At 36.6% G+C, this 23,874-nt stretch overlaps 1 protein-coding gene across 3 annotated transcripts in view; it reads left to right on the forward strand.

Annotated features, from left to right (window-relative positions):
- The window catches only part of TENM2 (teneurin transmembrane protein 2), a 517,058-nt gene that overhangs the window by 286,017 nt on the left and 207,167 nt on the right, over positions 1–23,874 (forward strand). For all 3 annotated transcript variants that reach the window (XM_062002971.1, XM_062002972.1, XM_062002973.1), the window contains one exon: positions 8,568–8,777. In XM_062002971.1, the coding sequence (XP_061858955.1) occupies positions 8,568–8,777 (210 nt within the window). The remainder of the gene's footprint in view (positions 1–8,567; positions 8,778–23,874) is intronic.

Here is a 23,874-nt window from a genome sequence, read left to right on the forward strand (position 1 = left end):
TTTACTTGAACTGAAACAATGCTAAACCAGTTAGAATTTATGCATCACTATCACAAAGAATCTAGGTTTATTTTGTTTTGTTTAAGCTTTCCTTATTCATCCCTACACATACGTACCCTGCAGGGTTGCTTGGAAATGTAAATACAAATTTTAACATGTACCTAAGAAGAAATAACCTTGAGTTTTGGGATAATTTTGTTTAAACATTTTAACTTCCAGACTATTACAATTACTTACACAGGTAAGATCATGATTTCTAGGAGTATGGTTTTTTAAAAGGAATGCACTATTTTGCTTTTGCAGTGTGAATTTAAGGATTTTTCAAAACTCTATTTGATGCTGTATTGCTGTCTGTCATATTTTCATAAAGGAGGGTAGAGATTTGGGCAGATATCTGTTTATTTCTTCAGTGCCCTTTTTCCGAGTGCTTTGGTCTCCTTGCGATTGATTTTTCTTCTTGATGTTTCACAGAAAGACTGTAGGAAATCTGGGTGCTATTGAGATAAGGGTTAGTTCCATTGCCTACTGGAGAGGGGAGGGAATGGAAGTTGCTCACACTGAGTTTGACTTTAGTATTATCTTGGGTTATCTTGCTAACATAAGTGATTTCACTGCTCCTGAATGCAACAGGAGTTCATGTGTTGGGGATGTGATGGAGTTGTGCTGCACAGCACTGATGCTCAGCTCCTGCTGCTCTGAGGAACTGCAACACAAGCCTTTCAGCATTTCAGTCACCTTGAAATGAAAAACCCATCAAGAAAAACAAAGGAAGAAAAGTTTCAGGGCTTCATGGGCCGAGGTGAAGTCATTCTGAAAGAACTTAGCTCCAGGCAGCCTCGGGGTGCAGAGTGGACGGTACCTAACGTGTCATACGCATGGTCTGCAGTGACGCAGTTGGAGATACAGCTATTGCACAAACAGTTCACAGTTTCTCACTTGGCCAAGCAGCATCTACAACATATCAGTGAAAATATCATAACTGGGCTGTCTTTGTGCCATGTAGGGTGCTGCAGCTCTGTCCTCAGAGAAGCTACTGTCAAAGACACAAATCTTTCTTTATACATTGACAGAAATTGCCCTTTGAGGCATATTCTTGCCTATACTGTAGGTCCAGAATGATTACTGTTTTCATTATCTTCGCTCTGTTCATGCTCTTGCTTGGATTTTGTGCTCTTTTTTTTACACAAGTTTTAAAAAAAAACTAAGCAAGGTACAAGAGTCTTGTTCATGCTGTTAAATGAGAAAGATACAAACCCATGGTTCTGATTTGTCTCTGCTGGTTCATTGTGATGTGTATCACAGCTCATGTCTTATTATGTCTAGATCTCTTTTTTTGCATTCTTTCATAATTATTTCAAACCTACCTTCAGCCTTTCCTTGGTATGATATGATGGTCTTAACTTCATCCTTGGATGCCCTAGCTATCTATTTTGATGCAGAGAAACACCTAAAAACATCAGTAAACAGGTCTGTGCAGGAATATCAGCCCCATGCTTTTAGGAAGACCTTATTCTCTCCTTTGACTCTTATGAAATAGACTCTGTGAAAACGTTTTTCTTAGCTTGGCTGGTTTTGTTCATTTGATGCTTTCAGAGAGATAGGAGCTTCAGAAGCATTGAGAGTACCTTTCTTCAGTGATAACTCTGTCATCCAAATCCTGATTTCTATCTTTCTTTCTTGCTGTTTTGAAGCTTGTTTGCCTTAGTGAGAAAATGCAATGAGAGTTTAGGCAACAGAAATGCAACTTGAGGCTGAAGAAAATGGTCATAAATCGTTAGATTCCTTTCTTTCTTTTTCATGTGTGTTTCATTTTGAACTTTAGTTTTAACTTCAAATGCATCTGATTAATAGAGTTACCTGAGTCCTCTTTACTTACGGATCAGCATTGCTACTTACCAGATGAGGTAACTTAGGTGTTGTGTCTTGCCTTTCTCCTGTGAGCTGGCTGCTTAACTCTGGGGGAAAAAGCTTTTCTCAGGGAAGAAAGTTATTGTCTGCTGAGACTCCAAAGCTGGCCTCTAGTGTGCTGAAGTATAAATGCCATTTAAGCCACAAAAATAATAGATGCTGTTGCTATACAGAAAAGGGATGATTTTTCCTGTTGTCAGTTAACTGTAGTAATTTTATCAGATAGAAAATATTTATCTTCCTTATGCCAATTGTGACAATATATATTTAATTTACTAAATATGACTCTGCTTGAGAGTGCCCAGCCCATCAGCAAGATGTACTTTGCACAAATATTTGAAGGGCAAGTGTGTTTTTTTTCTTGCAGAAAGCAATTTTTCTGGGGAGGAACAGGAGAGCCTGCTGAATGTGCTGTACCTCAGGAAAGTTCCCCTTCATCAGCTGCCTGCTTAATTTATAGTGCTTTGCACTGCAAAAAAACCATGCATCTTGAGTTTTCCAGTTGTTTCTTGTCACATTTAGCAGCATTTCTCACTCTTTCAAGTGAATTTAACATTGCTGTCAGTGTAGGTGCTTCAGTTAGGCTGACTTGGAAATTTAGTGAGAATGTGTCTGTGCTGGGTGAGGAGGAGGAGGAGTGTTACCACTGGCAGCAGGTCCTGCCCTGCTCTTTCTATTGATTCCCTTTGTCTTTCCAGCTCTGTTTCCTGAAGTAAGAGAGAAAAGAGGAGGGATAGCTCATCCTTCTCTCTCATCATCTGTAGTTAATGGCCAGCCAGTGCCATTACTGGATAGCCTTCCTTGTATCATGATCCACACACCAACCGCTGATGATACTGTCTATCAGTTCAGTCACTAATGTAATTTTGTGGGATTATATAGGGTTCTATACTTTGTATTGGTGTAACGTGAATATTATCTTTAATCAGTAAATGTCAAAATCTTAATTGTCAATTAAGTGTTGTATCTGTTACGATGCCATCAGTTATGTAGAAACAACTCATCTCCTTTCACTTTTTACTTCCCTAGCTTCCTGCATTAATATTTGAGTGCTTCTGCTTCTTCAAAACAGTTCTTTTAAAGTTTCTTTTCTTTCTGTAATCTAATGTGTCAGGGACTGCTAACTGCTGAGATTTTGGCTTGCAAATATCTTTCTATTTGTGTCTCAGTCCTTGTGACCAGAGCTGTAGAACAAAGAAATAAGTGACTTTATTGCTAGTAATGTATGTGGCTAACTGTAGTTATTACATATCATTTATATTTATTTTCTACATGAATAGCAGGTAGCCTGCTACAGCAAAGTACAGAATAGTTACATCATAACCTCTTGATTATGAAGATTTACCATCTATTTAAAGCTAATAAAACTTGATTTTGCTCATAAAAATGTCTACACAGAGGAAGATGCCTTCATAAATGTAATTTTTCAGTGAAGATATGCTGTTTAGGTATCTGAAAACCTCAGTGTGACATGCTGAGAACGCATGGGTTTGAACAGCCTACACAGATTTTTGCTACACCACGTGCTAACCTTAGAAGTGAGATTCTCCTGATGAGAAGAGCTTGAAAACTCCTCTGTGGGTAAAATAAGCTTTGACATCTGTATTTATCACCTCTGGCGTTCACATATTTCTAACCAGATAAATTTTTATATCGAAATGGATAATTTAGGAGTGTGGGATGGCAGCATGCAGGTTGTGATCTTCCCTCCTGACCAAGTTAATGGCAAAATGACTATTTAAGGAGTCTGGATGGATCATTTACACCTCTTAAAAGGATGTTCTCCTTTGGATATTATGTATATCTGTCTAGATATGTGTGAGTAAATATATTTAAATATATAAATATTTATAGAAATATATATAGCATTATGTTTCTTATATGTTATTGTTGGATAGTAATACTATACTACAGTTAGCTGAAATGTTCCTTAACAACTCTTTAAGATGTATTTTTGTAACGCATATTTACACAGTGACTGCTCATGTGTCAGAATTCTTACATTTTGGGGGTTTTTGTTATGTTTGTTCCCTGCCTCCTGACATGTACCATGGTGAAATAGAGAGGCCAAGGTTTCACACACATGTGGGCTTTATTAATCCACAAAACTCCATAGGTTCTTTGCTGCAGCAGGAACAAGGAGGAGTATAGAAAATGCATCTCAAAAAATCCTTCAGTCACTGATAAGCAGCTTGCTTCTCTGATTGTGTCTCTTATTTATGTATATTAATGCTACAAGTGATTGCAGGCAGTCTTTTTTTTTTTAAATAGATTTTTTTAATCCTCCTGATGATGGGTTTTGGTCTTTCAGGCTAACAGTAACTACAGTATCTTGTTCCCAAAAGTGTTACAATGATTAATATTAACAGAACTTTTCTTAGCTGTCTTACAAGTGTTTGGGCTTAAGACAGCCTCTCTGTCAGTCTATTACTGCATCATATTGTTACCACACTGGTAAGCTTGTGTTTTATTCATCCTCAAACTGGGAAGCTGTCCTTAACAAGGACCATAAAAGAATTCCTCACACCAGTGTGTGATCTGCATACTCAGCCTTGTAGGTGTGTGGAGCTGTGGCATCATTGCCAGGTACATGTTTATTCTAAGGCAGATTTTAAGCCATAAAGACTTCAAGTGTAGCAGTAACTGAGGAATGGTTTCATAAAAGTTCCTGGGCTGATGAAGAAAGATGTGACTCTGGTAAAAAAAAGAGAGACAATAATAAGTCTATGCTGTCTGCTATATAATCTTAGAGGGGAAAGGGAAAATGTTATAAGTGGGTAAAAAAGATTCTTGCAGAATGGGGTGCAATATGATATGGAAGTCGAAAGCTATCCCACATCAGAATAGCCTCCAGAAGGATAGTTATCAAGTTTTATCTTCACTTCTAAGCAGTAAGGTCAGATCAATGACAGGGGAAATTAAAGGAAGTGGGAAGGTTTTTGTTCTGTCTGCTTGCTTTATTTGAAAATACTTACTAATTCAATATTTGTTTAATTATTTGATATTTATATTGAAGAAAGCCTTACAAGTTTGCCTTACAAATACTGTATTGAGTATCTGTGTGAGTCTTTGCCATGTGTGAGTATATGCAATATGACCATGTGTATGAACAGAAAAAGAAATAATTATGACTTATACTATTGAAATGGTGGTATAATGGCTTTTAGACTTTGGCTTCCCTTTCTAGCATTTCTATCTGGTTTATGTTTCTTTGCTTATACTCCACAATTACATTATTGCTGTCAGTAGGATTAAGTATCCATTACACAGGGTTTCTGTCAGTGCACAATGAGATAAAAATCTTCTAGAAGCTTTATTGTGTTACTGTACAAAGAGTGGATGCAAATTGTACAAGCCCCTGTTTACATTATGGATTGAACTTCTGAAAACAGCAGTGAAATAGAACACTGCTGTTACCATACATTGCAGCATGTTCTATAATAATGCTGGGTATTGCAAGCCCGTTGTGAAGTGATGAATATTTAGAGTCGTTTCAACAGATGAGGTGGTTCAAAATACTCCTGTTATTCCAACTAAATTATTCAACAAGTTATTCAAGTTATTTCTAAGGAAGCTTGAGTTTATAAACTCTGTAAAGCTTACTCTGTTATTTTAAATGGTATATTGAGCTTATTTGATCAAGGTATTAGTATTCAACAGTGTGAACAGAAGTCGTTATAGCTAACTTAAAGAGTATATAGTAACAAATAAATTGCATTTATCATGCTCTTTATAACTGCATACCTTCAGTTCTCTTCAGTACTTTCACAAACATTCTCTCAAAGTGTTACCCTTCAGATTCATTTCCTAAGTCAACAAAGCTTAATAGTGTCTGTTTCTATTCCTGTTCTGTAATTTTTCAACTACCCAGTAAATTTTACAGAAGGTTCCATGGCTCAAGATATTCTGTGTGTTTCAGGGGCTGGGGATGAAGAAGCATGCAGAGAAAATGTGCTCTACTAGAGCTGCACTATTGCAGGGGGAAAGGTTGTAGTGGAAGTTTAAAGTTTAGTAGATACCAAAAATCAGCTTGACAGAAAGGTCAAGAATGCACCAACCACGAGAAAAAATTTAATCAAATTTGGAAGCTTTTTAGGAAATGTAACCACAGCACAGATTGGCAACAGTTTCTGTGGCTCAGAGACTTCTATGTTTTTCAGTTAACCTGTGTTAGACAAATCTTTCTCAGGAGCCAACTTCTCACCAAAGTGATGCAACATTTTAACATCTTGATACCTTCTTGTGTTTCCTCTAAGCTGCTAACAGAGCTGTGGTAATTAGGCATTTACAGTGTCTTCAGGGATTTGGGCTGTATTATTTCATGAAGGTACCAGTGTGGTTAGCTTTCCTGACAAACTAACTGTGATTTATCCATTTCCATTTGTATTCTGCAAAAACATATCTAAATTTCTCTGAAAAGCCACTTGTAGTTTACACAGAAGCAAAACTGATTTTCCCTTTACCTCATCACGTCTAACATTTTTCTGATACAATAATGTATGTCCAGGTGATACAATACGTGTAGATTCTGAATTTATAAGACTCTCTTCTGGCTGCATAATGTTGAAGAGGAGCCAGAATATATGCAAATCAAATACACACAGTGAGTCCAGTGTCACATTCCTCTCTGAGGTAGATTAAACCTCATCTTCTCTGCTTGTTTGCAACACATAGCAAAGAAGTAATTAGAAACTGTTTTATCTCAGTCACTTCCCTACCACTTGTTTAGAGTATTCACTGTAGTATTTCATAAGAACACCACAATCATGGACAATAAGAGTAATTAGTCCTATCATCGATATTAGAATTATTTCCTCACAAATGCAAATCCACAATGAAAATATTCAATGCTTATTGAATTTTCTCTAGCATAAAAAATGATAGATGGGAATTGCTATGGAGTAGCTTAAACCCATTTCTGTCATATGATAACCTGGTTATTTAGTATTGTCATCAATTTATCCAGTGCTAAAAATATAATAGAGAAATAACCATATTACTCACTTGCCTACCTACCTTATTTCAAACTTTTTGAAAGTAAAAATGTAGTTCATGCCATTTGCTGCTACCATGCAGTGAAAATTGTGGGGTTTTAGTATCTATGGGTACCTTTGATTGATTGCTGTTACCCAAATGTAACTTACTTAATGGCTGCAATGTTTTCGCTTTCTTAAATGACTCTGTTCTTTTTTTTTCCTTCCTTTGGCATTTGATATGTGACTCTAGAAGATTACTTAGTGGTATAAACTTTTGTGCATTTTTTCTAAAATGAAGTGTTCTAGATTCCAAAACTGGTGATGTAACTAATGAGAAGTACAGTGTGTCTTTGCTCTGCTACTGTTTCTTTAAGAATGATGGAAATAAGGATGCAGTGTTTTATGTAGTTTTGCTGCATTTTAACATTTGTAGCTAGCATGCAGCAGATCTCTTTGCCTCACAGACTTTGGCAGTATCACTGAGGTCATATTTTCCTTTGTATAAATTATTCATGAACAATTTCTCCAATGCACTAGATAAACCTGCAGAGATCAAAATGTGTGTTTCTCTTCTTCCTCTCATCCCTGTAACTGGTCATATTCAAGCAGGCAATGAAAAAAAAACCTAACCCAAAACCTGTCTTGATCTATGTGCATTTGATGGAACGGATTGATATAAAGTTGAGAGGAAAAATGAAAGTTCAGAAAAGCAAAGAATGAATAAATAATGGGGGATTTTTTTGACTGACTTGATACCGCTAGTTTAGTTTAGCAGAAATGAGTTGTAGTGGGCCGAGGTCTATCATACACATTAAGGACTGCATTTCAGGATTGAAATTAGTGTCTAGTGAGCTAGGCAAGAAATTCTGCCCCTAGAGCACCAGTGCAGAAAGAAATGAGGGGAAGAATAGGAAAGCTTAGCGTTTCCAACCCATATTCCATCTTAGCCAGTTCCTGCAAGTGGAGTAATTCCTTTTCAGTCCTGCTGCCTCCTTTGCTTCCTCTCACATCTGTCAATAGATTTTGGAAAGATACACAATAATACAGGAAGAACCTTAGCTTGGAGGTAGCTTTCATAGGATTCTTGTTACGTGACTCTAAGATTCTTATACAGGAACAATCTCCCTGGATAAAAATAAAACAAAGCGAAAAATCAGAGCACCACTGTCATTTTAAGAGATGGTTACAGACATGTGTTGTAATTCCAGGAATCATCTCATTATAGTCCCCTTTCTCATTGGTCTTATTCAGCCAAAACCACTATTTCTGTGAAAATTCTTCTGGTAAAATATGTAGCTGCTGCAGTTGCATTTTACAGCAGCTGCGACTGCAGCTCGGGGCCTTTCAGCATCTGGCTGCTGTACGTGGGGGTGCCCAGGCAGAACAGACTGCTGCCCATCCCGTGCTGGGCACTTATAGGCTCATTCACCCAGCGTCTGTTCACCTGATGAGTTTACAAGCTGATACTGTGGAGAGATTTTTGGAATGAGTTCACAACATAGCTGCTCGCAATGCCTTCAATATGGTGGAAAGGAACAAGTTGGTACCAGTGGAGAGATTTTGTGTCTCTGCGCAGCAGTTATCGTATGTAACGATGGAGAGTTACAGCGAGATTACTTGGCTGTTTGGTTTGTTTTCATTACATTCATTGCTGATCTTTGATCCCTGTGTCCTCTTTCCCAGGTCGTCCCATTCCACCTACATCCTCGTCTAGCCTTCTCCCATCTGCTCAGCTGCCCAGTTCTCATAATCCTCCACCAGTTAGCTGCCAGATGCCATTGCTAGACAGCAATACGTCCCATCAAATCATGGACACCAATCCTGATGAGGAGTTCTCTCCTAATTCATATCTACTAAGAGCGTGTTCAGGGCCCCAGCAGGCGTCCAGCACTGGTAAGAAAATTGCAAACATATGGAGTTTTGTTTGTGACATGTTTGTGCTGGTTTTATGCGTTTTTCTTGCAAATGTGTTCTTACATCACCACAGAATTGAGAGCATCTATGGAAATGAGACAAAAGTCTTACTGCTTTATTTCACAGAAACTTTTTTGGAAACACCATACATCGTGTATATTTTTCCTTCATTTTACTATAGAGAGCTTTTGCATTTTAGCAGAGTTATAAATAGTGTAAAACATGTTATTGAGTTCTTGTCATCAGAGACATTCAGCTTTTAAAGTAGATTTCCTGCTCCTTGTATGCCTCTTGTAAAGCAAAGGTGTGCACACAATGGTTCTTTGTTCTGCATAAGCTAGTCTAGTGTCTCATGCAGGTGATGAGGTTCTGTATCTAAAAATGTATGTTGCTTCTGCCATTCTGTGTCTGTTCTTGTTTCAGAATCTGTCTGAATCTATACTCCCAATGTCACATTTAACTAACACGCCGCTATTTTTCAGCAAATTAATTCTTGTCTTTCAGACCACTGTTTTAAAACACTTGCAGCTCTGCTATCAGACATATAATCTATAATGGTTTAGTGGTTAGGGCTTTCTTTTCTTTTCTTGTTTTTTTTTTTTTTATTGACAGATGCTGACTTTTCCTTTTGACAGCCAAAAATTGAGGAGGGAAAATGCAGTCAGTTCTTAGAAATACAGGCGAAACAAAAGAAGGTTATTATAGCTCCCTATTTGTTGCCTTTCTTTTTTTTTCTTTTTAAAAACATGAGTGTCTGCTGTGCAGCTCCTGTCTGTTTAACTAAACACTATGAGTTTGTATCCTTGATTCAGTTTCTGAACTGCTCAAGGTCGCTTTTTGCCATAACAATTCAGATCTGAACAGTATCGGAGATACTGTGTGGAGTAGAACTTGGAGCCTTGTGGGTGCATGTTCTGCACCTGAGTTATGCCCTTTAAACAGTGGCTAGTGGTTCCAGGTAGGAGGATGGGACAACAAGCAGAAGTTGAAACATGACATTGAGAGTGTATATAAGGTAAAACTTTTATCCTAAGCATTGGATTGGAACAGATTGCCCAGAGAGCTTGTGCAGAGTCTGTCCTTGGAGGGTTTGAAGAATTGGTTGGTTAAAATCCTGAACTATTTTGATCTGACCTCAGAGCTGCCCTTGCTTGGCAGGAGGCTGGACTGGGGACCTCTTGGGGTTCCTTCCAGCCTGAATTATCCTATAAGACTATGATCTGTTCAGATATGTTAAAATATAATTACACACAGAAGTTAATAGATGGAGTATATTTCCTTGCTATTTGAGGTTTGAGAGTGGAAAATACCATACCAGCTTTGAGGTGGGTTTGGGTTTTTTTCTTTTAAGAGATTCAGGGGGATTGAGGGAGCTGCAGACATCAAAATCTGTAATGGGCAACTCAGTAGAAACCAAAGAAATGGGGAAAAAGGTAGAAATTATCTATCTCTGAGTCAGTATAGGTGGTCGTGTCTTTAGAAAGATTTAAAAGTTCTCTGAAGGGATGAGACATTTCTGAATGAGGATCATCTAGTTGATGAAGGATCTTTGTACTTTCTAAGGAGTCTCAACAAAATCTATCACTGAGTGCTTTTTAGGAAACTCAACCAAAATAGGATAAGAGGGACAGTCTCTACATGAAGTAATTATTTGAAAGACAGTAAGCAGAAGTTGGAGCTTCCCAATAATTTTTCATGGGACAATAGAGAAGGTGGTGAGCTGTAGGGGTAAGAGGATGGCCAGACATCATCTGGACAACAACATACTTGAAGAATGATAAAGTACCTTGTGAGACCAAGTATCAGGGCAATAAATGGCAGAGGAAATTCAGGGCAGAGAAACATAAGGTGATATTTATGTAAATAGCAGCTCCGGTTCACCAGTTAGTGATGGCCCATTACCAGTCAGGAGTGAGTGGTCAGGGGCTTTGTTTCAGAGTTCAGGAACAGGTGAATGTTGACAGCTGAAGAAAGGAATAAGGAACAAAAGAGAGAATGTTGTCTAAAGGATGTGGTGGATCAGACAGTTTACAGTGGTTTTAAAAGGAATGGGAGAATTAAATGGGAGATGCAATGAGCATCTTCTGCAATGAAGCAGAAGAAGATCAAGGTCAGGGTATGTGGGGGGATACTTAAATACTTGGTTTCATGGTATTTATAGCCACCATTGGAGACTCAGTGAGCCAGCATGGCTTTTCTTAGGAAGCCCAGTGAAAAAAGTCAAACATCTGGAAATGTGTTGGGAAGGCTTTTTATGTTTCATTTGAAATAATAGTCAAAAAATCATTTCTTTCTGTCCTAAAAGCTTTGTGTTTCACACTTGTTACTGCAGACTGACCCAAAGAACCCCTTTGACGTGCTCAGATGTGCTTTCATTTGCTCATGAATGGCTCATTAGTTCATTCTATGATTTTTATCCCCACTAAATATTCCATTTCTTCTTTAATAAATAGTCATATAATATATAATGACTTCTAACTGTCAAGATATAAGAAATAGCTTTCTTCTTTTAAAGCACACACAGGTGCATAATTTTTTTATCACCGAGAGTATTCTATAGCATGAGCTCATCTGGATTTAAGACATCCTCTGGAAACTAATAAGCATTTTCCACTAAGATCATTTCCTTCTGTAATTCTCACAGAGTTTCCTTCAGAGAGTCACAGGTAGTGACATATACCTTAAACTGGAAAAACTCACCTTTTTTGTGTCTCATTTGTACTCTTGAAATATTTTCAGAACAGCTTTTACCATCTACATGGTATGCAAAAGTGAACCATGCTTTGATTTTTTGGTTTTTGTCTTTTTAACTATATATTTTTTAAACCTATTTTAGATCTTAGTGAAACTTAACAACATGGATCCAAACATTTTCGACAGAGTAAATAAATTTAAACATATTGTTTAAATTTGGAATTGGGTTAAAAAGGACGATCTGAAGACATATAGATGTAAGCCTTAGATTCCAGATAATCTTTGATCCTTAATAAATATTTGCCAGCACTTTCTAGATGATTCTTCAAATATTTCTACCAATCACAGTCAACAGAGGAGATGCTAAAGATGAAATATTTGCAGAAGTCTCATGCTGATTACATTATGTAATAAGGGTCCTCTTCTTTGTCTCATTGTACACTTATGCTTGCTTCAACCTCTACAATTACAGAATAGCTCCTCAACAGGTTGAAGATGAGTCTTCTTGGCTATGAGGTGATAGTCATCCACATGTGTTGCCCTGTGCCCTTCACAATAGCCATTCTTGATATATCTGGAAAACTCATTTGCTTAAAAAAATTACCTAATCAAATCTTCCATCAAATGAGCAATCTATTGTTGATATTATGAAGGCCTTTAATCTACAATAAATCTTTGTTAGAACTCATCAGAGCTTCCAGTTTGAGAGAAATGTGATTATAGCACTCTTAAAATGACATTACATCATCGGGGTGATTGGTTTATCATTTGGAGAAGCGACATCAATCATAACTAGCATAACCACATAGTAAATGAATTCAACCTTTCTACTGCAGAACAATGACACAATAATTGCTCAAAATCAGACTTAAAATGAAATCAGAAAATGCACTTTCTTTAAATATGATGTTAACCTAATGGAATATATTATTAAAAATCATGTTTGAAGAAATTCTCTGTAATTAAAAATATGTGAAAATGTATTCCTTTTTTCTCTCATTAGAACCTGATTTCAGCTGCGGAATCATTTTCTATGCAACAGATATTATGCTGTTTTTAATTGAACTCCCATCACTTACATTCCTCTGCTTGTATTTCTTAATATAATATGCAGCACAATTATGTGTGATGAAGGACAAGAGGTTTTTGAAATCTGGTGCACCTGCTGATAGTATTTTGAAAAACACAAATATTATAGAACAAAATGAGACCTTTTATCCATGAAAAGTTAGTGGATTTTTTTTTTCCCCTTTTAAAAGAAGGTCAGTTCCTGTCACATCATTTTCTAGAATGGTTTCTTACGACTAACAGTAAGAATAGGTTTCTTTCTTCTTCCTGTATTTGTTGTATGTGTTTTCTTTTTGGTAATATAAGGTGACTTATCTTTTTGGAATGCTATTTTAATTGCCTCAATCATAATGCAATATAACAGGCTGGTTTTCAATCTTGCATAGGAAAAAAAATAAGAATTTTTGTTGCCAGCAGCTTTGCCTTGATCTTTTTATATAAGATTTATTCCTATTAAACTAATGTCTGGAATACCAGCAGAAAAGCTGCTCATTTGTTTGTGAATCTGCATAAAACACCTAGGATAGACCTACTTGCATGATAGGTTTTGGTATACTGGATCCATAATTGGATACATTCATCATCTTCAACCAGATGGGTTGTCAAATCTCTTTCTCTGGAGGCATTCAAAACCCACCCAGGATGAGTTCCTGTGTGACCTACTCTAGGTGGTCCTGCTCAGGCAGGGGGGTCAGACTTGGATGATCTTTCCAAGTCCCGTACAACCCTTAAGATTCTGTGATTCTAAAACTGAGAAAGTAGATGCAGAATGATGTTTGGAATATTTTGAACTGTGGTTTAGATATTGTCATAATTCCCAAGAAGTTACTGAATTTTAACTGGAAGGGCTGTTTTTCAGTGTTAACATGTCTTTTTGGCTCAGAGACAAGAATACAAAGCATTTGGCTTAGTGTAACACTGTTTGCCCACAGAGTAGTTTGGACCCCACTTAGAAGACAATGTTCACTTTGATGTTTTCACAAGCAGATTTTGACAGTGAGAGAAATGGAGAAATAGGTTTGCTTGCATAAAATAGGCATTGTAGTTTAATGTTGTCTGTGAGAGCTGAAACGAAGCTTAAGATTCCTTTTGCTTATGGACTCTAGTTTGTGGCAATTGTATAGTAATACTATGTAAAACATCACTAATGGTTCTATTCAGTATAAAGATCTGTGTTGAAGAGATAGAACCTATCTATAGGATTTTGTTATTATTAATGTGGGATTACCACCACCTCCTTGTAGTTTAACCTAGTATGTAGAAACCTTTTTTTTTTCCCCTGAAAGATGAGAGAACTTTCATAATGCCCTGTAGCTGGAGGCTTTGTTTGAGATCCTCCACTGGGACTGCTTAAAGTGTCTGTTTTATAACCCTCTACAGTCTGTCATCAAATAAAGAGATATTTCTGATTTCTAGTCTATAATGTAAACTCCTCCAGAAGATAGCCATTTTTAAGACATAAATGAATCCTATAGAAAAATAATTCCATTTCCTTCAGGTGATTAGGTATCACCTCCTACTGAGTGGAGAAAGTAGTTTCTGTATCTGCAAACTAACATGATAGAAAATAAAATAACAACAACAAAAATCTGGAATCCATAGCTTGTTGATTGGGGTTTTTTTTCCCCATAAAGGATTGAATTTGGCTTACTTAACAGGCTAAATAAAAGAGTTTGAATATCTCAGTGGGTAGCACCTTCATCTTATTGCCAGAAAGACATGGGTTTAAACTGTAGATAAGGAACACAGGCATGTGTACCTGTCCCAGCATGATATCCAGTTGCTGGAGGAATTGTTCCATAATTAACCAGGCTCAATACAGAGCATTAAACATTCTGTCAGGAATCTTATGGAGTTCAGCAAAGGGACATGCGAGGTCTTTTACCTGGTGAGCTGTGAAGCAGCCTTTGCTGGATATCCTGGAGGCTAACAGGTTCAGCATAAGCTAGCAATGGGGCAAAGAAGGCAAGCAGCACCCTGGACTGCCCGAGGCAAAGCTCTGCCGTTGTATCAGGGGAGGTGATCTTTCTCTGCTCAGTAAATTTTTGGAGTGGAGTATAGAGCTAGAATCCCCAGTACAAAAGAGACATGGATTTGCTGGAGCATGTCCAGTGAAAGACCACTAAGGTAATGAAGGGATTGGAGCATCTAATATACCAGGAGAGGCTGAAAGCCGAGACTGTTCTGCCTGGAGAAGAAAAAGCTCCGGGTGATCTTATCTCAGTGGGGAAGTGTGACAAGGGAGACAGGCTCTCATTAGTGGTGTCCACTGACAGAACAAGAGGCATTGGACTTAAGTCAAAATATAGAAAATTCAGTTGAAATGTAAGAAGAAACTTTTTTTTTCCTGTGAAAGAGATCAAGCATTGGAACACTTTGCCCCAAGAGTCTGAAAAGTCTGTATCCTTGGAAATGCTCAAAACCATCCACTGTAACAACTTCAGCAGTTACTAATTTTTAGGTGCACGGAAGAACCTATGGGTTCTTTATATGGCACAAGACTGGCCAGGACTTAGTGAGTAGGTTTGTTAGTTCCTTGCACAGCCCAAGCAGAAGGTGGGGATCGCTCCCTTCCACATTCTACAGACTCAGAGGTTTTGTAGTTTCCCAATTAAAATGGTGAAATTTAATTCTACTCAGATTCAATGCAGCTTTCTCATGGTGACTGAAAATCCATGGGCATTCCTTCTCACTCAGTATGGTGCCATCAAACTTGTCTTGCTTATATACTGCCACTGCAGGCAGTAGGGGTCTTGCCCACACACACGGAAAATGAGTGTGGGATATTTGATTAAGATATATTTTTCATTTTGATGAAAGATTTTTTTTTTTCCTTTGGAAATCCTCTCTCTATAAACTATTGAATTGGAATTGAACATTTCTCCTTATCAATGTTACAATTGAGGAAGAGAAGGGATGTCATTCTACTTCAGCGTTTTGGTTTTGTTTATTTTGTTCTCTTTGCATGACTTCAGAAATCATACAGGGAGGAACAGTAATCAGAAAGGAAAGATTTGGCCTTCTCCATCATCACTTTTCTCTCTGAATTGCTGTATACATTTGTTTTCAGTGGCATCTCTTTCTGAAACCTCTTCAGCGTATTTCATTTTACACTTCGCTAGGTTATGCTTAGATCAGCAACAGTTAAAATCAGTTAAGGTTCTGGGATTGCTATTTCTAAATTGTTTTATGTGCTTTCTGGTATCTGCCTTTGAAAAGCAGATACCTGTATTATGTCTGTATCTACAATTATGTTGAGGACCAGTATTTCCCAGGCAATACACTCGCAGTGAAATACCATAAGCAACTTTATTTTCTGTTGACATTTTAAACAATGCAAAAGAGTGGCATATTGATCAATTTAATTAAGAGTAGATTATATATGTTTGTTTCTGAATCAATTGTTGTTATTATTGAGAATTTCAGTGCTATAGGCTTTTTCTGTACCTTGGCACCCATGGCTGTTAATGCACTGCCTCAGAAGCAGAAGAAAGCAACACTAATTTCGAGAATTCCATCTTCAATGCTTAATGTAGCTAAAGAGCATAAACCACCCTGTATTTCTTAAAGAGTTTTCAGGAGACGCCAATGTCCAATAAAGATAACTCTTTTCCAGTAGTTAAGCTTACATGGAAACTAAAACCTGTTGTTTTCTAGTGTTTACACTATGAGGACTGACCTAGCTTTGAGGTTTTAAGCATTAGTCTCTTTCTACACGTACTGTTTTAAACAGTGCATATATTTAGCAGCAAGGTCTTTAAATAGATGGGGTTTTTTTTCCCAATTTGTTTTTAATACTTAAAGTCTGTAAATCCTTAATAGGCAGACACATTCTAACTCTGTTGCATTTCTTGAGGGCTAAGTCTAATTTTAGAGCTTAGGACTGGAATTAGAAATGGAGGGAACAGCATGAACTCTGTTTTCCCGTTGAAAATGGGGGGTTTGCTTTTTCTTAAGTATCAGCTCCATGTTGCTGCAACTATTACTGATATTATTGCTGTGTATTATTGTGTAGCATATGTTGATGATACCAGCAGATGTCTGAGTTTCAGCCATAACACATGATTCTAGATAGTAAGATATTGTAGTAACGTCGTATTTATTAATTTATGAATTCATAGTCATAACAGACAAACACATCTGAAACAGAAGGTTCTGTGGTAATAAAAATGATAATGCATTACATAAAGCTATAGAGTTGAGAACAGATTCTAATTCTGTTGTTTCTGTGTTTTTCTCAAGCTCACTGTGGTTTTGAGAGATGGAGAGATTTTTTTTCTTTTTTACATCATTTCAGTTTAAGGCTTGTAAATGTGTTGAACTGGAAGTCTCTGTAGCAATAAGAGCAGCACAGCAATCAGCTCCAGTACTAACCTCCCAAGGTTCCATTTCTCCTGCATCTTACTTCACTGTTTTCTGATATCTAGTGTAATGACTGGGAAATAACTTAGTTATTATGGCCAGGCGGGACTTGTTTTTTCTCACTAACCATCCCTATTCTGTCTCTTAACAGCTATATCACCAATAAATATCATGTTTTTGAAGCTTAAAGATGTTGTTGCTCTATGCCAAGCCAAGAAAATGGGTGCCTAGACTTGGTAACTTGCTCAAAAACTGAAAAACACAGAGGATATTACAACTATAAGTAGAAAAAGTCTTTTCCACCTTCTTTTTTTCTTTCATATGCTGAGTCCAGATGCTGCTTGTGTGCTGTTTCCTTTGTGTGTAGAAAAGCCTGAAGTGATTCACGCTAATGCTCTCTGCTGTACGTCATGCTGTGTGGAAATAATTTCTCAGACTTTCTAATATTTTTGTCTTTTGATGCATTTTTTTAATCTTCTGAACTACATCTCCCTTTTCACTGGCAGTGACATAGTCCTAACAGCTTCTGCAGTTACTTGTGCTGCTGTTTATGTGGAGAGGCAACATTTAGAAAACATTTCACGTTTTTAACTGTCACCAACACAATTTGGTAGCTGCTTCAAAGTGAGGAGTGGAGCATATGTAAGCCACATACACTTCCTGGATTGTAAAAGCAAACCCCTAACATTTAGGATATGCTGTTTCTTTGTAATATTTGTACACAAGAAGCTCGGTGGGTGGGTGGATGGGTGGGTTGGGTTTATGTAACAAAAGCTTAATAGTATCATTTTTTTCTCCGTATAAATCCAAATAAGTGCTTTTGCAAACACTTGAAGGCAAGGAGATGCTTTTCATCTGAGTCATTATCTTGTCTTATGGATCTCCTGATTTTGATAAAGCAAAGCTATACACTTTTGCTTCTTTTTAATGATAAATTGTGCATTTATCTAGTGTTTAATTATTACTTCTTGTTATAAAATTACTTGAACCGATTTAGGTTACATAGTGCCTATTTCTAACATGCTTATAGATATTAGCATCTTATGAGGCAAATGAATAAATGTATGCATCTGTTGATCCCATTAACATTTCTAGAAACAGAGTTTGTCTAAAAAAGGATTCAATCAATAGAAATCAAGACTTTTTTTCCTTTAGAAGATGTTCAGTCTTATTCCAGAAATTGCAGGAGATGCAGAACTCACCACATTGCTGGAGAAACTGTTCAGTGGTTATTAATTATTCTTACTGTTATTTTTTGTTTCCCATTCATGCCAGACACTCTGCCTGACACGTCTCCTGTGCTCCTCTTTTTTATCTCTTCAGCAGAAACAGAAAGAAATCTGGACTCTGCCATTTTACTCTAAATATTTTTGCCTTTCTGTTTACTTTCAAAAGCCCTGTTGTCCTCTAGGAGTATGTACCTTAAAAGGGTTTGTACATGTAAGTCTATTGTTGAAACTCTTCACTGAAAATACAGCTTATCCAAGCAAAATATGTCCTCTGGTCACTTCCTAATCCAGTTCTTCAAATGCATTAAGCCATATTGTGAAGAGGACTCCTTTGCTTGCATCACTGCACTTTCTGCTGGGTTTTGCTGATACATGTTTGTTATCGACAGTTCTATCTTTTTTACAGTTTCAACTTTAGCAATCTCATGCAGTGGAAATGTAATAGAAGTTTCTGGTTCCTCTGTTGAACATCTGCTTTATTTCAATGCAGATTTACAAATATTTCCCATAAGGGAAAGGGCGGACGATGGAGGTGCCCACCATGGTTTATGTTGGAAGGCTGAGCAAATGTTCAGGGGCTTTGATGTGGGATGCATTCAGAGCTGAGCATGGCATTTCAATTGGTTTCTGTCTGTGATGATGTTCTTGACTTGTATCACATCTGTGCTGTGGATAGCTGACACTAAAGAATCAGGAATTGAGAGAGTTTGAGTGCAAGTCTTGAACTGACCTGCTTCTTTGCAATTCCCATGTTGTTTGTAAAAATTACCTAAAAACACAGCTGAGGAGTTATTTTTTTCATGTAAGCTGATCAACCAAACCATATTGCTTTCTTTATTATATTACAAATATATATAATTACATAATTTCTTTTTCTACCAGGTTCTTAGAAAGAAAACTTGAGGACCTGGAATATTTGTAAAATAGTGACCTGAGTAAATGCTTACTTTTTCAGATCTCTTGACATCATGACATAGGTGGAATCTAGTTCCATTTTGTCACCTCCTCAAGTGTTTCCACAGCTTAGTCTATGACATTCACAGGTGAAAGAAATTGCATCTCTCACTCTGTTCTGTTTGGGTTTTGAGTTTTCTTCTGGAGTGTAGCAATGCTGCACTTGCTTTCAGTTCCCTAGGTAGCTTTTATTGCAGTGCCCTTTTCCATCTGCATAGGGTGCTATTTGTCATTCAGCTCTCCTTCAGTTGCTGCTTCACCCCATCATGGTATTGCCTTTATAATAGTGCCTTTCTGTTTAGGGCATTTTTGTTGGCTATTGTAGGGCTGTAACTGTGTGATTTTCAGTAATTGAGCTTTTTCACTCCTTTTGTTCAGGTCAGGTCTAGTGATTTGAGAAATAAATAAAAATAACATATACATCCAGCAGAAATGTAACAGCATCTTTATGATTATAGTGATAGCTGGTACTTATCTTGCGTATCTTGCAACCTAATAACAAAGTTGTATTGTTTTGAGAAGGCTGCTTGTCTTTGATGCTCTGTTCATTTAGGAGAAATAACTAGAACACTGTAGAAAATGAGAATGACCTTTTATAGATGATAAAAGGCAACATGTGGATGTAGAAACCTATATAGACCAAAACTCTAAAAGCTAGAGTCTTTCTCTGCTGCTAGATCTTTGAAAATCTGCCAAAGAGGAATGGCATAGTGTGAGCTGCCCTGCCCCAAAACTTCCATTTGTAACAACAGAAAGACTCAGTATTGTCTCAGTATTCCCTAAGGAAAAGAGTTATGACCTTGTTATTTTGAAATAGCCTTCTTGAATCTCTGAATCTGAGGGACAGCTTTTAGCAAATTATGAAATGGAAAGTCCAACCGCTGATTCACATGATTTGGGGAAAACTCAAAAGTCTGTGCTTGAATATTGCACACTGGAGCATTGAAACCTGTAATGTATAGGTCATGATAATTATTTTGGATTTTACAAATCTTTTTTTTCTATTGGAATCAGTGGGAATTTTGCACACCAAACACAAAGATAACTTCTCAGTTAATACACAATAATGAATTGTGAAATGTACTGGTTAACAAAATACAATGTTTGAGCATACTTGTTAATATTTGCTCCCACAATCAGGTGGATAATTGTTTCACTTGACACAAATCTGTCTATTATAGCGATAAGCCAACATGAAAAGATGAGAAATCTTTGTATCTGAGCTCCAGGTTTCTGAAAACACAATTTACAAAATCAGGAGAAAGGAGTTTGGGGAGTTAAAGCTCAAATGGTAAATGATGGCTTTGAATTATTCTTTCAAATGATGAGAATGAGGACTGGGATGGTATGGGAATGCATATCAATCCTTAGTGACCCTGTGATACAAGTTTCATCAACTCCTGGCATTTTCATTTCCAATGTAGCTGAAAACTTGCTACAAAACCAACAGGCAGTGTATATATATAAAAATATATATATATATTGAGGCTTATGTGGAATGAAAGAAGAAATGCAGAGTTTTTCAATTTACAAATTTAGTTAGAGCAATAAGAAGTTTTTCAATCTAAGACAAAATGTTTGGATTTTTACATTTTAGGTTTCAACCTTTTTATTTAACATTCTTTCAGTGTGAGTTAAAATAACAGAGATCCTCAAAATGAAAGGTGAAAGTGTTTGCTTAAAAAAATCTTCCCAATTAAATGATTCAGCATTTCGAAATTTAATAAATTTTGTTTTAATTGGATGTTTCTACATTTTCCAAATCTCTTCTCACTTCTTCCCTTCTCTTTTTCTGCTAAAAATGAAGCCAAATTGGATTAGATACTCCTTAGTAGTTTGTCTCCTTGTGATATGGAGCAAGCAGTAGACAGAAGTAAATTAAAGAATAGCTATTTATTCTAAAATCCATCAACTTAGTAGACATAGTAAGGCCAATCAATTCTACTTGGGAGTGCTCTATGCAGCTGGAGAAGAGGGTACAGAAAAGACAGATCACCTTAAAGAACAGGAGGAATTTCCGAGACTCTGAGGTTTTGATTTGAGGCTGTGACTTGAAAACATGATGAGATTATGGATAATGGTGGCTATGAGAAGACTGAGGATTGGTGGTTCAGGTCATGTAGAAGGACTGGTGAGGGACTCTGCTTAAAAAACTAATCTGAGGAAAAGATCCAAGAGACTGGCTAGAAACGAAACTTTTAAAAGCATTCTGTCAGCAGTTAAAGGCCAGTCCATCTACACAGGTAGCACAGCCATTTCTTCCAAATCATTTACAGAAAAACAGTTATAAAATGCACACCACTAGAAATTGTTACCCTGAAGTATATAGATGTCCACAAAGCTTATCTCTTGTATTTCCTACCACATGTCACTTGTTCTAAATATCTTTCTTTTTCTTTCTTTTCTTTTTTTAATGTTGACAGCTGGAAAGATTCCACATTCTTCAGTTCCTCTGAGATGATGCCAGAAACACAAATGCAGTAGAGTCTTGTTTCATTTAATTTTTTTTTTAACAATTTCTATTAATACCCTGCTGTCACAAAGCAACTGGTACTGTTTCACAGCTCTTTATCATGGCAGTTTTATGCTGGGGAGCTAAAGGAATTGCTCATTGACACCCAGAAACTCAACAGTGTAGCTGATTCTTCAGGGTAGCATGCAAGTTGAACTGTTCTGACAAGTTTGGTTCAGATGATAGCAATTTAACATTTAAATTTCTTTGAGGGAATTAATACTGGTGGATCCTGCTGCAGCCTTTGCATTCAATGGTTTCTTTATAGGATAGTATAGGCTGGTTTAGGGGATCGCATTTTCTTTATTAGATAAAAAGATTCAATTCAAATTTCCAAATTCCTAAGGGGTCTGCAGGCATGAATTCAGTTTCTGTTTGATGTTTGTTCTCCCTAGGAGTTTGGTGTTTTGGCAGGGAGGGAAGGATGCATGTAGATTTCATTTGTTTTTTGTTGGTCTGGATCTATTCTAGCTAGCTGTTGAATATATGCTTTAAATAGTTTTTCATCTTTCTAGGAATCTTAGTATTGAACTGCATTTAAATAACCAATCTGTTAGGTTCATTTGTTTAACAAAAAATACACTGCAGTTGGTTCTTTTCAGGAATTAATGCTATACCATGCTGACTTCCATTAAAAGGATCTACCAAAATATTCACCAATAGTTTTCAGTCTATGCAAAAAAATTCTGCAGTTGAATTATTTCTAATTTTTGTGAAATACTCTCAGATGTTTTTATGAAAAGACACCTAAAAAGTTTGAGAAAACTGTAGTGAAATTATATCACTGCAGATTTGGAGTTAAGCATAGGGTTATCAAAAAACAGAGAAACCTCCTCCCCCAAAAAATCAAACGAAGAAATTGAGATAAAAGAACTCACTTTAGTTTTTCTAACCCCCTCTATATGTTTGCCAACACTGAAACTCTCTGTATCGTTAGGCTTCAGTCTGAGCAACTGTTAGGCTTCTGCTCCTTTTATCAGACAAGTTTGCATTTTCTCACTGCAAAGCAAACACAGAGCAAATGTTCTAGATGGGGAACAGTGAGTACTACCCAGAGCAACCCAACCATGAGGTGGTCACTGGGCCACCGTGTTCCTACAGAAGGTGCCAAGTTCTCTATGAAATTACATACATATTTTTGTAATATTTTATGCTTTCTCCACCTTATATTTGCATATTGAAATCTCTTGAAGGGATGAGACATTGTGTTCTTGATATAGTGTAATAACAATATGTCAACATTGCTAAATATTGCCATGAGTAAAATTCATGCAATGGAGAATGTTTAGAGTAGACATTCAGCAAATTGCTCAAACTTGGAACAACCTGTGGCACAATTCTACCTGTTCTAAAAGGCTTCATAAAAATTGAAGATAACATATTTTCTTACTGCTCTCTTAGCTGGTTTTTATTAATCTGTATTATTAGATGATGGTTAAAGGCTCTCTGAAGATTCTTTGTTTATATCCTATTTCTCAAAATGTGGGTAGTGAAACTGTTCTGCTTTTATTTTTTCTTAAATACTTTGAGCTGCTACCTCAATACCTAGTGCTACTTAAAGCACTTTTTCATGTGATGGTCTCTATTTTACAGCTACAAAATGTAAAACAACAAAACAATGTGCACTATAGATGAATTTTCATTGCTAAGCAATTTAAAGTAAGGATATTAAACCACTTATACAAGTGATCCATACCAAAATATGCATAGTTTTTATGCTGTCCTGATGTCAACAAGACATATGTATTAATATAGAAGTTAATATATAGTTAAACCTTAAGATTTTTGCAGGAGTTTTTATGCAACAGTTCTTTTAAATACATTGTGTTCAGTTCTTTTAGAACTGTTTACATTTAGAACTGAAACATTTAGAATCAAACCTCAGGTTCCTGTACTTACATTTATCTGTGTTGAACCTTTTTCATGAGACACTGGAGATTTGATATTGATACAAAATTAAATCATAAAAAGGAAAAGTTGCATTTTCACAAAGATGAGACACGTAAAAGAAATAAAATGCTTTTAATGATAATAAAGTTAGGTTGCTTTTTTGAGTACTGGAAGAGCTCCAAAAAAGTACTTATTTTGCTTCACTATCAGTGGCTTAGTTACCTCACATAGGCATTATTGGGCTAATGGATTCAACAGGAATTTACACAGAATTAAAACTACATGCTAAAGATTTCAGGAAATAGAACTACATATTGACAAACACATCACTCATCTGATTAATAAAAGATATTTCTTTTAATTGTGT

Source organism: Colius striatus, chromosome 9 (assembly GCF_028858725.1).
Source record: "Colius striatus isolate bColStr4 chromosome 9, bColStr4.1.hap1, whole genome shotgun sequence".
NCBI lineage: Eukaryota > Metazoa > Chordata > Aves > Coliiformes > Coliidae > Colius > Colius striatus.